Source organism: Rissa tridactyla, chromosome 23, assembly GCF_028500815.1.
Source record: "Rissa tridactyla isolate bRisTri1 chromosome 23, bRisTri1.patW.cur.20221130, whole genome shotgun sequence".
NCBI lineage: Eukaryota > Metazoa > Chordata > Aves > Charadriiformes > Laridae > Rissa > Rissa tridactyla.
This window is the reverse complement of record NC_071488.1, coordinates 1,129,460-1,143,833: the sequence shown is the minus strand read 5'-3', so window position 1 is coordinate 1,143,833 and position 14,374 is coordinate 1,129,460. Positions and strand designations below refer to the sequence as shown.

Genomic DNA, 14,374 nt, shown 5'->3' with positions numbered 1-14,374 from the left:
GCAAAACTGGGGGGGCCTGGACCCCTCAGCCTGTATAGGCCTGGGGGGGGGCACTATGATGCCCCCCAGGGCTCTGTTGTTCCCCCGGGAATTGCTGTCCCCCTCAAGGCACTGTTGTCCCCCCCCAGAGGCCCTGTTGTTCCCCCCCATGGCACTGTGACACCCTCCCCAGGGCACTGTGACCCCCCCCCCCCGCAAGGCACTGTTGTCCCATCCCTGGGCACTGCAACCCCCCCCCAAGGCACTGTTGTCCCCTCCCCCAGGGCACTGTGACCCCCCCAGGGCACTGTTGTCCCCCCTCTGGGCACTATGACCCCCCTGGGGCACTGTGACACCTCCCCCCAAGGCACTGTTGTCCCCCCCAAGGCACTGTTACCCCCCCAAGGCACTGTTGTCCCCCCCAGGGCACTGCTGTACCCCCACCGCGGCGAGGAGCGGGGGGACACGTCTCAGATCTTGATGAAGAGGATGCCAGTGACAAGGGCGAAGCCGGCCAGGAGCAGGAGGACCTTGGGGACGCGGTGCTGGGCCACCCCCAGTTCCTGGGGCAAAATCTCCAGGAAAGTGATGTAGAGGAAGGTCCCGGCCGCCAGCCCCTCCAGCACCCCCCGGCACAAGCGCTGCCGCGGCCCCGCGCCCGCCGCCACCACCGTCCCCAACCCCACCCCCAGCGGGGACATCATGGCGAAGAGGAGCAGGCAGGCGGCCACGGCGGGGGGGCGCAGGCGGCCCCCCAGCAGCTTGAGGGCCAGGCTGAAGGCCACGGCGCACTTGTGGAGCAGCAGGGCCAGGCAGACGCGCAGCACGGCCCCCTCGCCCTCCTGCAGCCCCAGCGCCAGCCCCTCCAGCACGGCGTGCAGCGCCAGCGCCAGCACCAGCAGCCCCGCGCGCATGGCACCCCCGGGGACGGCGGGGACGCGCGGGGACGGCGAGGAGGACGATGGCGGCGTTTGGATGGAGGCGGTGGTGGGAAGCAAGGCTCGCGTCTCCTCCGCCGCGGCCGACGGCTCCTGCTGCACCATGGCCACCTGCTCCAGCACCAGCACCAGGAAGAAGCCCATGGCCAGGATGAACTCCGGGAGGGGGAACTGGAGCTGGGGGGAAGGGGAAAGGGGGGGTTCAGGGGCGCCTGCGCCCGCCGTGTCCCCCCCCCGGGAGGAAGGCGGAGGCGGGGGCTGCCGGGAAGCCGCAGGCAGAGGGAGGAGGATCTTTCCATGAGTCATGGCGGGACACGAGGGGCCTCCTGCCCGGCCGGCCCCGCTGTCCCAGCCCCACTGTCCTCTCCTGGCCCCGCTGTCCCCTCCCGGCTGCTCCACTGACACCAGCCCGGCCCTGCTGTCCCCTCCCCACTGTCCCTATCCCTGCTGTCCCCAGCCCACTGTCCCCAGCCCCACCGTCCCCTTCCCCACCATCCCATTGCTGCTCTCCCCCTGTCCCATCCCCGCTGTCCCCCTGTCCCCTTCCCTACCATCCCATTCCTGCTGTCCTACTGTCCCATCCCCACTAGTCCTGTCCCCACCGTCCCCCTTCCCTCTTGTCCCATCCCCACCATCTTGTCCCAACCGTCCCCCTCCCCACCATCCCACCCGCTCATCTCCCTCCCTGTCATCCCATCCCTGCTGTCCCCCTCCCCACCATCCCATTCCTGCTGTCCCCTACCACACTGTCCCCCACCACCAGCCTGTCCCAACCATCCCCCTTCCCTCTTGTCCCATCCCCACCGTCTTGTCCCAACTGTCCCCCTCCCCGCTGTCCCAGCATACCTGACCCCCCCACACCCAGCCAGAGCTGCTGACCCCGATCCCGGGGACAGGGACACCGAGAACCCCACGGGACAGAGCCGCGGTCCCCCTGGGCAGGGTCCGGGGGGGTGTCAGGCCCGCAGGGGGGTCCCGGGCGCTCACCGTGATGCGCAGCCCCTCCAGCGCGGCGCTGATGCTGGCCAGGTAGTCAGGCAGGAGGTCGAGGAGGCAGGTGCCCAGGAAGACGCCGCCGGCGAAGCAGCTCACCAGGCTCAGCACCGGGCTGCGGGCAGCTGCCGGGGGGGGGACAACACCCCGCTGGGACCCCCACTGCAGCCCCCTCCCCCCCAGCCCTGCCCCGGGTGACAGCCCTGTCCCCAGTCCATCCCAGACTCCTGGAACCTTGAGACCCCCCGGACCTCCGAGCCCCCCCGGGCCCCTGGAATCCCCTGAAATACCCAGACCCCCCCAGATTCCCCTGGACCCCCCCCGACTCTGTGGGACATCACAGGCACCCCCAGGACACACCCTCCCCCCCTTGACCCTCTGAACCCCCAGACCCCCCAGGATTCCTCGGACTCCTGAGACCGCCGGGATCCTTCAGACCTCCCGACCCCTCAGAACCCCTCAGACACCCAGGACCCTGCGGAGCCCTCAGACCTCTTGAACCCCCAACCCGCCCCCAGGCCCCCCAGGGCACCCCCGAAACCCCCCAGGATCCCCCAAGCCCCCGTGAGACCCCTGGACCCCCCCCGACTCCCTGGGACATGTCAGACACTCCCAGACCCCCCCGGACCCTCTCAGCCCCCAGGATTCCCCAAACTGCCTGGACCTCCAAAACCCCCCGGCCCCCCCCAGGATCCCACAAATCCCCCGGACCCATGAGATCCTGCAGATCCCCCCCAGACTCCCAGAACCGCCCCCCCCCCGCCCTGGGATCCCCCAGACCCATGAGATCCCCGGCCCCCCCCAGCCTCCCTGGCACAGCCCGACCCCCAAAACCCCCCGACCCCCGGGACCCCCCGGGATCCCCCAGACCCCACCGGACCCCCCCCGGTCCCGTACCGGTGGCGCCCGGGGGCTGCCGAAAGCAGCAGAGCGGGGCGAGGCCGCAGGCGAGGGGCAGCAGCAGCAGCAGCACCAGCGATCCCAGTTTGGCCTCCAGACCGGGCGGGGGGCGCGCCGCCGCCCCGGGGCTCCAGGCCAGCTCCGCCGCCCCGGCCCCGCTCCCGCCCGCCGCCATCCCGCCCGGTACCGGCAGCTCAGCGCCCGCCGCGGGGGAGGCTCCCGCCGGCCGCCGCTTCCTCGGTCGCCCGTCGCATCCCCGTGGCCTCCCGGCGCTGCGGCGGGACGGGACGGGGACGTCGGAGCGGCCGGGGCCGCCTCCCGGCCCCGGTGACTCACACGCACACCGCCCCCCCGGCCCCGCCGGCGCCGAGACACCCTCCCCTCCGGCCCGGGGCCCCGCGGGGGGTGGGCGGGGGATCCCCGGGGGGCCCGGGACAGCGCTCCGGTAACGGCACGGGGCACCGGCACCGGGATCGAGGACCGGGACCGGGATTGGGATCAAGGGCCGGGACCGGGATCAAGGGCCGGGACGGGGATCAACGACGGGGACGGGGATCAACAACTAGGGCCGGGATCGGGGATCGGGATCAAGGACCGGGATCGGGACCGGGGATCGGAACCAAGGATCGAGACAGGGATGAAGGACGGGGATCGGTAGCAGGATCAAGGACCGGGAATCGGGATCAAGGACCGGGACAGCGGACCGGGACGGGGGTCAAGGACCGGGACCGGAATCAAGGACCGGGGATCGGGACCAAAGACCGGGATCGGTACCGGGATCAAGGACTGGGGATCGGGATCAAGGACCGGGACCTTGGACCGTGATGGGGATCAAGGACCGGGACGGGGATCAAAGACCGAGACCGGGATCAACAACTGGGCCCGGGACAGGGGATCGGGATCAAGGACCAGGACGGGGATCCAGGACCGGGATCGGGGACCGGGACCGGGACTGTGTCCCCGTCCCGGTTCCCGGTCCCCGTCCCGGTCCAAGGCCCCGGTGTCTCCCCCGTGTCCCCCCCGCCCCGCACTCACCGCTCGCTGCACCCGCGCCTCCTCGCCGCTCCAGAGGGCGGAGCCAGCCCCGCGCGCCGCAGCCAATAGCGACGCGAAAAGCCCCGACGGTGCCGCTGAGTGACGCGCGCCGCAGCCAATAGGAAACGAGAAAGAAAAAACCGCGCCGCACCGGGAAACGTGGCCGGTTCCGCCGGGACGGGTCAGTCCCCGTGTGTGCCCCCCGGGCCCCGTTATCGGGAGGGCACCGGCCCCGGGGGTCCTGTTCCCCGTTACCGAGAGGGAACCGGCCCCCGGGTCCCGTTAACGGGAGGGCACCGGCCTCCGGGACAGGTCCCAGTGTGCCGGTTCCCCGTTACAGGGAGGGAACTGGCACTGGGGTCCCGTTACCGGCAGGGCACCAGCCCCCGAGACCGGCCCCGGTGTCCCTGTTCTCCGTTACCGGGAGGGAACTGTCCCCGGGGTCCCTGTTTCCCGTTACCGAGAGGGCACCAGCCCCCGGGAACGGTCCCGGTTCCCCGTTGCCAAGAGGGAATCGGTCCCGGGACCCCATTACCGGGACGGAAACGGCCCCTGAGACGCTTCCTGGGGTTCCGGTTCCGCGTTACCGAGAGGGCACCGGTCCCCGGGACCAGCCCCGGTGTCCCCGTCCCCCCCAGGAGCCCTTCACTGCTGCCCCCCGGTGCCTCTCGGACGCGGTCCCCGGGCAGCCTCGGCCCCCAGCCCGGCTCTCCCCGGTCCCTCTGCTGTCCCGGTCCCCCGTAGAGGCGGGGGGGACCCGGGCCATGCCGGGGGCGGGGATCCCGGCCCTTCTAGCGATGTAAACCTCCCGGGGGTGGGACTTGGCTGGGTTTGCCCAGGATACCGGAGATCCTGGTGCGAGCCCCGGCACCGGGCGGAGGCAGCTGCAAACCGGGAAGCGAGGGACAGGGATTGTGAGGGCACGGAGCCCCTCACCGGGAGCAGCGCCCACCACACCCGGCCCGGGGCAGGGGGGTCCCCGGTAGCCCCTGCTCACCCTTTGACCCAGGCAATGGAACCGGAGGCACCGGAGCTCCCGGAGGAGCAATTCCCAGGCAGTGTCTTCCCTGATCCCCCCTTCTCCGGCTCGGATCTGGCCTTCGAGGGCTGGATGTTCGCCGAGGACGGGGTGAGTCGGGGCAGGGGGGGAGTGGGGCAGGGGGGACCCCCCACAGAGGTGTCACAGGAGCCCTCAGGGTCCCCTCGAGCGTCCCCCACCAGCATCTCCACAGCCGCAGGGGAGCAAAGCCGAGGAGCTGCTGCAGCTGATGGTGAACCCCAACGAGGTCTGCAGCCTGGGTGGCCACCACCTCGCCTCCCCAGGTGGCCACAGCCCAGAGGATGTCAGCCCAGACCCCCCACGAGCCGACGAGCCCCCCCCAGCCGCCCTTTACGAGGTGGTCTGCGACCTCAGCACCCCCCTGCACGGCAGTGTCGTCTCCATCCAGCTGGGTCAGTGGGGCTCGGACCCCCCCAGGGGGGCTCGGCCTGAGAGGGCCACATCCTGCTGGGCTCAGGGCAAGCAGGACACGGCCACCTCCACCCCCTGCAGATGACTGGCTGTGCCCCACGCTGCTCCCCGGCTCCTGCATCATCAACGAGCTGCCTGCCCCGCTGCCTGCCCCACTGCCTGCCCCTAGCCTCACGGTGAGTCCCCACAGCCCGCCCCCCGCATCCCTGTCCCCCCCGACGCCCCTCCCAGTCCATCCCCACGCCTGTCCCCATCTCTCCGCAGCTTTGCCTGACAGAGGAGGAGAAACAGCTGCTGGCGCAGGAAGGGGTGACGCTGCCCAGCACCCTGCCCCTCACCCAGGTGTGTGTGTAGTGGGACACATGGGGGGGACACCAGGGGGGTGACGTGGGGCAGGGCTCACCCCTCCACCCGCCCCCAGGCTGAGGAACGGATCCTGAAGAAGGTAAGGAGAAAGATCCGGAACAAGCAGTCAGCCCAGGACAGCCGGCGGAGGAAGAAGGAGTACCTGGATGGGCTGGAGAGCAGGTGGGCACCGGTGGCACCATGAGCCACCACGTCCCACCATGTCCCCAGCACATGCCCCACCACATGTCCCCTCACCCATCCCCGTCTATGCTTGGGCAGGGCGGCCGCATGCTCAGCCCAGAACCAGGAGCTGCGGAAGAAAGTCCAGGAGCTGGAGAATCTCAACAGGTGAGCGCAGCATGGGGCAGGGTTCTGGCACAGGGACATGTTGATGGGATGGGGACGGAAGGGGACCCGCGGGGCAGGCGCTCGCTGACCCCTCATCCCACAGGTCCCTGCTGCAGCAGCTGCAGGTGCTCATCATGCAGACGTCCAACAAGACTGCCCAGACCGGCACCTGCGTCCTGGTACGGCACGCGGACCATGTCACCCCCATGTCCCCCGGCACCGCTGGCTTCCCCCAGCACCGCATGGTGACACACGCCAACCCTGTCCCTCCCTGGCAGATCCTGCTTTTCTCCCTGGGACTCATCCTCTTCCCCAGCTACAGCCCTTTCCGCCGGGGCAGCCAGGATGGCGACAGGCCCACTGGAGGTAACAGGGAGCCCCGGGGGGAGCACCGGCTGCAGCTCCACCCCCCTGGCAGTGCTGCCCATCCCGGTGTTCCTTGTTCCCACAGTGATTTCCAGGAACATCCTAACACAGGAGGAGGCGCTGGGACCGGACGGAGAAGTCACGTTCCCTGCACCAGGGTGGCTGTGGGTGGAAGAGGCAGGACCTGCAGAGGAAGACAGAGCCAAGGAGGGGCATAGGGATGGGGGGCCCCCCCTTAGAATGGAGCTGGGCACCAACTCCTCAGGCCAGGATGTGGGGGCAGTGAAACGGGGACTCGGGGATGAGATGTGACAGGCAACGGAGAGCAGCCCCTGCTGTAGGGCCCAGGAGTTGCCCCGGGGTAGGGGCAGCAGTGGGGGGACACCCAGCCCAGCCTGGGCAGAGGGTGCTGGGTGTGCCCCCCCTCTAGCTCTGTGCCACCGGTGAATAAACCCATGCCTGGTTTGCACGCAAACATATCAGAGGGTCAGCACTGCCTGGGGTGGGGGACAGGGACCCCCCCAGGGGTCCAACAGCAGAGCAGTGCCAGTGGCACAGCCCTGCATCGCTCCCGTCCTCCTGGGGACAAACGCCAGTGTCGCTCCGGTGACAACGATCAGGATTTATTACACACCACGCTCCCTGGGGGTCCCCCGTGCAGGCAGGGCACCCCTCAGCCACCCCCATGGAATGTCCCGGTGGCATCCGAGGGCAGCTCCCATCAGGATTCTGTGAGCATGGAGCAGGGAAGGGCCTGCCCCAGGCACCCTGTTCCTCCTCCCACACGGCTGGGAGCAGGGGGCGAGCAGAATCCATCGCTCCAGGGCAGCCAGGCTCCACTAAATGGACTCGATCTGCTTGTGGACTTTCTCCAGGGCCTTCCTGTCCAGCACGCGCTGGCGACACACCACCAGCACCGCAAAGACGGCAGCAACACACATCATGGTGCCCACGAACCTCCAGAAAACGTGCGCTTCCATCACTGCAGAGCGACAGCTGCGCCCACGGGGAGAGTCAGGAATGCCAGAGGGAATAGCCTCACCCCAAACCCTACCCCATCTGCCCCTGAGAACCCCCGGGGGCCCAGGGCTGCCCCATTCCTGCCCCCCACAGCAGAACCCGCACCCACCTTTTGACCTCCTCCCTCTTAGAGGTGGGACAGCTGATCTTCTCAATGAAGCCCGTAGGGACACACTCTGGTAACGTTTTCTGTGACCGAGAGGGGCCTGTCAGCAGCCATGCTGGAGCAGGACCTGCCCCCCCGACCCCACCAGCCCCAGGGAGGGCCCGGAGCGGCCCGGCCCACCGGGTGAGGGGGTGAGCACACTCACCACCTCGAAACTGGAGCAGCGGGCACACTCTTGCGCCACCACGAAGTCCTCTACCTGCCAGCACGGCGTGGTCGCCACCGGGCTCGCTGCGGAGAGAGAGAGCACGGCCGCTGAGCATGGGCCCAACCGGGAGCTCACCAGGCCCGGCCCGATCCCCCGGCGAGCCCGGCCCCACACTCACCCGAGCGCCTCTCGTCGCTCGCCGCCATCGCCGCCGCCGGCCTGTGGAGAGAGCAGGGACACCGTGAGGGCCGCGCTTCCCCCTCAGGGCCGCGCTTCCCCCGCCCCCCGCCAACTGCGATTCGCACCCCGCTCACCGCAGGCCGCAGACCAGGGCCCCCAGGACGGCGTAGAGGGCGCAGCAGCGCGACACGGCGGGGCCGCGGGACCCCATCGGCGCAGTGGAACTACCGGGCCGGGCCCAGCCTCTCCAACGCCGCCGCCGCGGCCATCTTGAGGCGCGAGGGCCGCTGGGAGGAGCGGGGCACGACGGGAAGGGCGAGGGCGGGGCTGGGGTCTGGGCCAAAGCGAGGCGGGTTTTCAAATGAGGGCGTGGCTTAATGACGGGGGCGCGACTTGAGGCCAAGTTGTCAATGGAAGGGGGCGTGGTTTCGCATGAACGAAGCCTCGCTTACACTAACGGGCGTGGTCTAGCGTGAGGAGGGCGTGGTTTCGCGATAAAAGGCGTGGCTTTGACTAAGAGAGGCGTGGTTTATAGCGAAGGGGCGTGGTTTATAGCGAAGGGGCGTGGTTTATAGCGAAGGGGCGTGGTTTCACCCTCCCCCGGCTTCCCGGCCGCTCGCTCCCCCCGATTCCCCTCTCCCGGTCCCGGTCCCGCTCCGCCCCCCTCCGTCCCCAACAGAGACACCGGAGACGGGGCAAGGCACAAGCTGGGCTTTATGGCACGAGGTGTGGACCGAGGGGGGGGGTCAGCCCGCCTCCCCCCACCCGGCCTCGCTGCAGCCGGGACACCCCCGGTTCCCCCCCACCCCGGAGAGGCGCCCGCACCGCCCCGGGCCAGGCGGGGGGAGCGGCGGCGGCGGGGGGGCCAGCGGCCCTACACCAGGGCGCATTTACTCCCAGCCTTCCTCTGGGGGCCGGGTTCCAGCGGGGCCCTGCTGCTGCTGGGCGCCTGGAAGAGGGAGGGGAGGGGGTCAAAGCGGGGGAGCCGGAGCCGGGGGGGCGGGATCCCTCACCCGGCTGCCCCCAGCCCCACTCACCGCTTTTCGGGAGGATTTCTGCAATATGTCCCGTGCCAGCGTGCTGAAGGCCTGGGGAGAAGGGACAGTCAGCAGGGACAGTGCCCAGGGATGCCCCCCCGGGGACGGGGACCTGCCCCCATGCTGCTCCCACCCCCCCTTACACCTGGGGACCCCCCCTCACCTCCTCCACGTTCACGCTGGACTTGGCACTGGTCTCAAAGAAGCGGATCCCGTGCTCCTTCGCCAGCTGCGGGACAAGGGTACCCCCGCTTTGATCCGGCTGCCAGGGGGGGCCCCCTGACCCCTCCCAGCCCTCCGGTGCCCCCCCTACCTTCTCAGCCTCGTCCCGCTGCACTTTCCGCTTGCCCTCCATGTCGCACTTGTTGCCGATGAGGAGACGCTCGACCCCAGCAGAGGCGTTCTGCAGGCAGGAGAGGATGGGCAGGACCCCCCCACCTTTTTGTCCCTGTGTTCCCCCCCTCCGTGTCCCCAACCCCCGCACACACCCACCTCCTTGATGCTTTTCATCCAATTTTGGATATTCTCGAAGGATTTCTTATCGGTGATGTCGTACACCAGGATGATGCCCTGCCAGGAGGGCACAGTCAGTGGGACCGGAACCCTCTGCCCCAGTTTGGGGGGGGGGGTGGTCCTCATTCCCAGGCACCCGTGTCCCCCCCCAAGAGCTGTCCCAGCCCTTTTTGGGGGGAAGCGCCCCCCGACATACCACGGCTCCGCGGTAATAGGCAGTGGTGATGGTTTTGAAGCGCTCTTGTCCTGCCGTGTCCCTGCGGGAGTAGCAGAGGCAGGGAGTGAGGGCGGCTTGGGGGGAAGCCAGGATGGGGAGGTCCCCAGTTCCATCTCCATTCCCCCCCCCCCAACGCTTACCAGACCTGCAGCTTGATCTTCTTCCCATCGATGTCCACCGTCCGGATTTTGAAGTCAATCCCTGGGATGGGATGAGGCCGGGGGGGGGGAGCGGTGAGGGGGTGCCATAAACAGCTCCACTCCCAGTCCCAGTTTCCAGTTTCCCAGTAACCATCTGGCATCCCGGGGAACGGGTGGGGGGCAAAGTCCAGGCCTGGCACTGGCTGCGGCGGGTGGGAGCAGGTCACCGGTGTCCCCCCCCCGCCCTGAGCCCTCCGGAATTCCTGCGGGATGGCATCATCCCGCACGACCGCCCACGCCGGGGGCGGGGGGGAAGGGATGGACGGAGCTCCCGGACCCCCCCATGAAGTCAACCAGCCCCAAAAGCTGGCAGATGCCCCCCCCCAAATCCTCCCATGGTCGCTGCACCCCCAAAAGAGGAGGAGGAGGAAGGGCTGGAGCCGCCGGGGGGGTGATGGGGGGGCGCAGCCTGGACCCCCAGCTGGCAGCCAGCGTGTCCACACCGGAGTTTTATGGCCGGGGCCGTGCCGGAGCCCGCTGCTCCGGGCTCCGGGAATGGTTTTACCGGCGCGGTGGGAACTCGGGGGAGGAGACCAGGGTGGCGGGTGCCGAGGTCCCGGCCGAGGGACGGCTGCAGGGCAGGACCAGCATCGAGCGACCGCCGGCACCGCCATGCCAGGACCGGCTGGGAACGGCTCAGAGCCGCCGGCCACCGGCCGGGACGAGGCCCAGAGCAGCGCCGCGGTGTAGCCGTGTCCCCACCCGGTGTCGTCCCCGGTACCGTCTCCATCCCCCTGCCATCCGGTGCGGGGCGGGAGGCAGGCAGGGGATGGAGAAGGGCATCCGGCCACCCCGGGATGTGCGGTGCGGACCTGAGGGGAGGCACTGGGGGTCCCGGTATCCCTGGAGGGGGTGTCCCGGTGTCCCCAGAGGGGGTCCCGGTGACCCACAGGGGCCCCGGCGTGCCCTGCAGGGGTACCCGTGTCCCCGAGGGTGGTCCTGGTTCCCGGGGGGGGGGGAACCCAGTGTCCTCTGGGGGTGGCCTCGGTGTCCCGGAGAGGGTCCCGGTGTTCTGGGGGGGTCCCGGTGTCCCAGGGAGGGTCCCGGTGTCGGTTCCCAGCCTCTTTGAGGAAGGTCCCCGTGTTCCGGGGGGTGGTCCCAGTGTCCCTGGGGGTGGTCCCGGTGTTCCGGAGGGGTCCCGGTGTCCCCGGGGGTGGTCCCGGTGTCCCGGAGGGGGGGGGGTCCCGGTGTCCCCGGGAGATGCCACTCACGCACCGATGGTGGAGATGTAGGTGCTGGTGAAGTTGTCCTCGGCGAAGCGGATGATGAGGCAGGTCTTGCCCACGCCGCTGTCGCCGATCAGCAGCAGCTTGAAGAGGTGGTCGTAGGCCTTGGCCATGGCCCCCGCCCGCCGCCGCCACCGGGCCCCGGCCCCGGCCCCGGCCCCGCACCGCCCCTCCCCGGGCGGGGACTCTCCCGGAGCCCGGCCCCGCCGCCATCGCGTCACCACACCCCCTCCCGTGACGTCACAGCAGTGATTAGGCGACGTCACGACTCCCCTCCGTCGCCGCGGCCTCCCCTCCCGAGAGGGCGACCTTTCCAAGATGGCCGCCGCCCAGCCCCCTTCAGCGCCCTTCCCAAGATGGCGCCAGAGCACTTCCGCCCGCGCGGGGAGCCCCGTAGCGGATATAGCGGCTCCCGCTTCCGGTGCGGCCCCTTTTCGGTGGCGGCTGCCTCCACGCCGACATGCCTGTGAGTGCGGCCCCGCGCCCCGCGCCCCCCGCAGGGCCCCGGCGGGGCCCCGGCCGCCGCCCCAGGGGAAGGGAGGAGCGGGGGGAGGGCGGCAGGGAGGGCAGCGGGCCCGCGGGGTGGGCCCTGGCCGCCGCCATCTCCGCCGTGAGGGTGTCCCGGCCCCCGTCCGGTCCCCCCCCACCAAGATGGCGGCGGGCGGGGGCCGGGCGCTGAGCGGGCCTGTTCCCCCCCCTTCTCTCCACAGCTGGCGAAGGACTTGCTGCACCCTTCCCCTGAGGAGGAGAAGAGGAAGCACAAGAAGAAGCGGCTGGTGCAGAGCCCCAACTCCTACTTCATGGACGTCAAGTGCCCGGGTACGGCAGCGGGCGGGGGGGCGGGATGGGCACACACCCCCCCACCCCCCCCGGCTCCCGCTGTCCATCCCTGCCGCCCTCAGCGCTCTCCCTTTCCCCGCAGGTTGTTACAAGATCACGACGGTGTTCAGCCACGCTCAGACCGTCGTGTTGTGCGTGGGCTGCTCGACCGTGCTATGCCAGCCCACGGGGGGCAAGGCCCGGCTGACAGAAGGTGGGTGACGCCCGGGGGGGTGGGGGGGGTGTGCGGCTTACGGGGCCCTCGGGCAGCTCCCGGAGTTCTTTGAACCCAGGCAGCTTGTGGAGATGCGGATTTTCTGGTCTGGAAGATTATAAAAACCGCTTAAGTTCTGGGCGCTGGAAGTGGGGGGGTGATTGCCTCGTAAATTAAGGCACAAACTGCTGAGTTTGGGGTGGGGAGAGAAGGAAATGGAGGTGGAGGGGCTGCGGCGGTTCTGACGCCTCTGCGTGTGTTGCTTTTTCTCCTTTCCTCAGGCTGCTCGTTCAGGCGGAAGCAGCATTAGGCGGAGGGAGCGGGGGATGGATGGGACTACTCGCACAGAGCTGCGCCTCCAGCCCGGAGCCCGGCGGGCGTCCATGGAAGGCCAACCACAAATGTGACTTTCCTGCTGTCCCTGTGGCCCCACCCATCTTGCTGTCAATAAATTTTGGATAAAATACATACAAATTAGTTTGCCTTTAACGCTCTGATTCTTCGCTGCGAGGGAGGGGTGGTTTGGCAGCAGTTTGGAGGTTGGTTTTGGCCTCCCCCCGGGTCGTTACATGATGGGAGGCAACAGATACTGATCTTTGAGACGAACAAAACGCTTCCTCTAATTCAGGCCAGAAACAAAATCCGTCCCCTCCTGCAGCATGGGGGTCTCCTGGTGCTGTGACGGCACCTTCTTCAGGTGTAGGGATTTGTTTCCCTGCGCTCCAGAGCCCCGGCCGAGTCCTGGTTGATGCTGGAGGAGGGTAGGAACATCCCAGGAGGAGGGAAAACACGGGGATGCTGCGCTGAATATTCCCGACAGCCACCTTCAGGGTTTCCTTTTGTCACCCCTGTCCTGGGGCTGAGGTTCGGGTCAGCTCCTGACCCGAGGGGTGATGGTGGGTGAGCGACGGTCGTTCTCGGGTCTGAGCTTTTCCAGAGCGACCCGAGTTTGTTCCCAACAGCTCAAGAATGTGAAAAGCAGCTGTGTCTTAATTGGCTTTAAAACTTGTGAACGGGTGAAAAAAAAATACACATTTTCACTGTCTGTAAATACTAAGTAATTACTGGACTACAGCCCCCTTCTCTCACTGGGGAATGTGGCGGCTGCTGCCAGGGCAGAGAGTGAGGAGCTGGGCAGAGCCAAGGGCTGTCGAGGGATCCCCCCCTACCCCGAGGGGTGAGTGTCAAAAGCAAACCCTTCCCTCCTGCTCCGGGTGGGGACGTTGGATGTCCTTCGCGTGGGGGGAATGGAGATGAGGGAACGTTCCCCTGCTCCGTTTACCCATTTCACTGCGCTGGGGATGGAAATCGGGGGAAATCTGAGTCTGTAACTGGGGGTTTCAGCATCGCTGTTGTATTGGGGGTTTCAGAGAGTCAGAAAGTGGGTTGGGAGGGACCTTAAATGTCACTCAGTTCCCCCCTGCCCTGGGCAGGGACACCTCCCACCAGCCCAGGCTGCTCCAAGCCCTGTCCAACCTGCCCTTGAACCCCTCCAGGGATGGGGCAGCCACAGCTTCTCTGGGCAACCTGGGCCAGGGGCTCACCACCTTCGGAATGAGAAATTCCTTCCCCACATCTCATCTCAATCTCCCCTCTTTTGGTTTCAACCCATTCCCAACGTCCCATGGCTCCCCTCCCTGCTCCAGAGTCCCTCCCCAGCTTTCCTGGAGCCCCTTGAGGGACTGGAAGGGGCTCCAAGGTCTCCGCGGAGCCTTCTCTTCTCCAGGCTGAACCCCCCCAGCGCTCTCAGCCTGTCCTCCCAGCAGAGGGGCTGCAGGAGAACATCCCCCCCCGCCCCGAGCTCTTGCTGCTCTTCAGCCTCTGAGAGCACGAGAAATGCTGATGAAACAACCCCCGGGGGGGGGAGGTAAAAACAGGGGTGCAAAAGGAGGGGGTGCAGCTGTGAGACCAGGGCAGTCCCCCCGCAGCCCCCTCTTGGTTTCCCCACTCAGAATCTTGGGGGACACAAGGGACATGGGGACACCCCGGGGGGCAGTATGGGGGGACATGGGGACACTATGGCAGATGTAGGGACATGGGAACAGTCCAGATCGGGTGTGGGGGACACCGTGGGAGCTGGAGGAATGTGGTGACACCCCGTGGGGGGACATGGAGATACCATGGGGGATGGAGGGACCTGGGGGACACAGCGACACCTCAAGGGGGGACACCCTGTGATCATGGCAATGTGGGGGACAGAGGGGACAGTGACCCTGTGGGGGCGTGAGAATGTAGGGGATAGTCAGGGGGAGCACA

General features: G+C 68.3%; 5 protein-coding genes across 8 annotated transcripts; 2 read left to right on the top strand and 3 right to left on the bottom strand.

Annotated features, from left to right (window-relative positions):
- Positions 1 to 352: 352 nt before the first annotated feature.
- On the bottom strand, positions 353 to 3,937 carry SLC39A1 (solute carrier family 39 member 1). 2 transcript variants are annotated; one of them, XM_054182769.1, is made up of 4 exons: positions 3,846 to 3,937; positions 2,808 to 3,082; positions 1,905 to 2,035; positions 353 to 1,094 (listed from the first exon to the last, which is right to left on the bottom strand). In XM_054182769.1, exons 2-4 carry the CDS (start codon positions 2,983 to 2,985, stop codon positions 450 to 452), a joined length of 954 nt encoding a protein of 317 aa, XP_054038744.1. In that variant the 5' UTR covers positions 2,986 to 3,082; positions 3,846 to 3,937; the 3' UTR covers positions 353 to 449. The 2 variants fall into 2 exon arrangements, with proteins under 2 accessions (XP_054038744.1, XP_054038745.1); XM_054182770.1 differs by lacking the exon at positions 3,846 to 3,937 and having other exon boundaries at positions 2,808 to 3,815.
- Positions 3,938 to 4,646: 709 nt separating this feature from the next.
- CREB3L4 (cAMP responsive element binding protein 3 like 4) lies at positions 4,647 to 6,844 on the top strand. Of its 2 annotated transcripts, XM_054182768.1 has the most exons (9): positions 4,647 to 4,974; positions 5,078 to 5,297; positions 5,398 to 5,492; positions 5,581 to 5,658; positions 5,738 to 5,844; positions 5,944 to 6,012; positions 6,116 to 6,191; positions 6,291 to 6,378; positions 6,464 to 6,844. In XM_054182768.1, the coding sequence occupies exons 1-9, from the start codon at positions 4,858 to 4,860 to the stop codon at positions 6,688 to 6,690; spliced, it is 1,077 nt and encodes a 358-aa protein (XP_054038743.1). In that variant the 5' UTR covers positions 4,647 to 4,857; the 3' UTR covers positions 6,691 to 6,844. The 2 variants fall into 2 exon arrangements, with proteins under 2 accessions (XP_054038743.1, XP_054038742.1); XM_054182767.1 differs by having other exon boundaries at positions 6,116 to 6,378.
- A 141-nt stretch (positions 6,845 to 6,985) lies between these two features.
- Positions 6,986 to 8,222, bottom strand: JTB (jumping translocation breakpoint). Its single transcript, XM_054182772.1, has 5 exons — positions 8,027 to 8,222; positions 7,891 to 7,931; positions 7,710 to 7,795; positions 7,508 to 7,587; positions 6,986 to 7,374 (listed from the first exon to the last, which is right to left on the bottom strand). Exons 1-5 carry the CDS (start codon positions 8,101 to 8,103, stop codon positions 7,218 to 7,220), a joined length of 441 nt encoding a protein of 146 aa, XP_054038747.1. The 5' UTR covers positions 8,104 to 8,222; the 3' UTR covers positions 6,986 to 7,217.
- A 380-nt stretch (positions 8,223 to 8,602) lies between these two features.
- RAB13 (RAB13, member RAS oncogene family) lies at positions 8,603 to 11,257 on the bottom strand. The gene is made up of 8 exons (XM_054182771.1): positions 11,075 to 11,257; positions 9,800 to 9,860; positions 9,639 to 9,699; positions 9,422 to 9,499; positions 9,243 to 9,332; positions 9,093 to 9,158; positions 8,930 to 8,980; positions 8,603 to 8,841 (listed from the first exon to the last, which is right to left on the bottom strand). Exons 1-8 carry the CDS (start codon positions 11,196 to 11,198, stop codon positions 8,767 to 8,769), a joined length of 606 nt encoding a protein of 201 aa, XP_054038746.1. The 5' UTR covers positions 11,199 to 11,257; the 3' UTR covers positions 8,603 to 8,766.
- A 189-nt stretch (positions 11,258 to 11,446) lies between these two features.
- On the top strand, positions 11,447 to 12,592 carry RPS27 (ribosomal protein S27). Of its 2 annotated transcripts, XM_054182773.1 has the most exons (4): positions 11,449 to 11,551; positions 11,796 to 11,904; positions 12,008 to 12,118; positions 12,400 to 12,592. In XM_054182773.1, the coding sequence occupies exons 1-4, from the start codon at positions 11,546 to 11,548 to the stop codon at positions 12,426 to 12,428; spliced, it is 255 nt and encodes an 84-aa protein (XP_054038748.1). In that variant the 5' UTR covers positions 11,449 to 11,545; the 3' UTR covers positions 12,429 to 12,592. The 2 variants fall into 2 exon arrangements, with proteins under 2 accessions (XP_054038749.1, XP_054038748.1); XM_054182774.1 differs by lacking the exon at positions 12,400 to 12,592 and having other exon boundaries at positions 11,447 to 11,551; positions 11,988 to 12,119.
- Positions 12,593 to 14,374: the final 1,782 nt, after the last annotated feature.

Excerpts from the sequence above, each read along its gene's own strand:
- CREB3L4 (XM_054182767.1), top strand. The coding sequence starts at position 4,858 with ATGGAACCGGAGGCACCGGAGCTCCCGGAGGAGCAATTCCCAGGCAGT. Across the intron at positions 5,493-5,580 it reads TGCCTGCCCCTAGCCTCACG|CTTTGCCTGACAGAGGAGGA; the intron begins GTGAGTCCCCAC and ends ATCTCTCCGCAG. Across the intron at positions 5,659-5,737 it reads GCACCCTGCCCCTCACCCAG|GCTGAGGAACGGATCCTGAA; the intron begins GTGTGTGTGTAG and ends ACCCGCCCCCAG.
- RAB13 (XM_054182771.1), bottom strand. The coding sequence starts at position 11,198 with ATGGCCAAGGCCTACGACCACCTCTTCAAGCTGCTGCTGATCGGCGAC. Across the intron at positions 9,861-11,074 it reads CACCTACATCTCCACCATCG|GGATTGACTTCAAAATCCGG; the intron begins GTGCGTGAGTGG and ends ATCCCATCCCAG. Across the intron at positions 9,500-9,638 it reads CCTATTACCGCGGAGCCGTG|GGCATCATCCTGGTGTACGA; the intron begins GTATGTCGGGGG and ends CCCTCCTGGCAG.
- JTB (XM_054182772.1), bottom strand. The coding sequence starts at position 8,103 with ATGGGGTCCCGCGGCCCCGCCGTGTCGCGCTGCTGCGCCCTCTACGCC. Across the intron at positions 7,932-8,026 it reads GCCCTGGTCTGCGGCCTGCG|GCCGGCGGCGGCGATGGCGG; the intron begins GTGAGCGGGGTG and ends CTCTCTCCACAG. Across the intron at positions 7,796-7,890 it reads GAGCGACGAGAGGCGCTCGG|CGAGCCCGGTGGCGACCACG; the intron begins GTGAGTGTGGGG and ends CTCTCTCCGCAG.
- RPS27 (XM_054182773.1), top strand. Across the intron at positions 11,905-12,007 it reads CATGGACGTCAAGTGCCCGG|GTTGTTACAAGATCACGACG; the intron begins GTACGGCAGCGG and ends CTTTCCCCGCAG. Across the intron at positions 12,119-12,399 it reads CAAGGCCCGGCTGACAGAAG|GCTGCTCGTTCAGGCGGAAG; the intron begins GTGGGTGACGCC and ends TCCTTTCCTCAG.
- SLC39A1 (XM_054182769.1), bottom strand. The coding sequence starts at position 2,985 with ATGGCGGCGGGCGGGAGCGGGGCCGGGGCGGCGGAGCTGGCCTGGAGC. Across the intron at positions 2,036-2,807 it reads GCAGCCCCCGGGCGCCACCG|CTGCCCGCAGCCCGGTGCTG; the intron begins GTACGGGACCGG and ends CCCCCCCGGCAG. Across the intron at positions 1,095-1,904 it reads TGGAGGGGCTGCGCATCACG|CTCCAGTTCCCCCTCCCGGA; the intron begins GTGAGCGCCCGG and ends CCTTCCCCCCAG.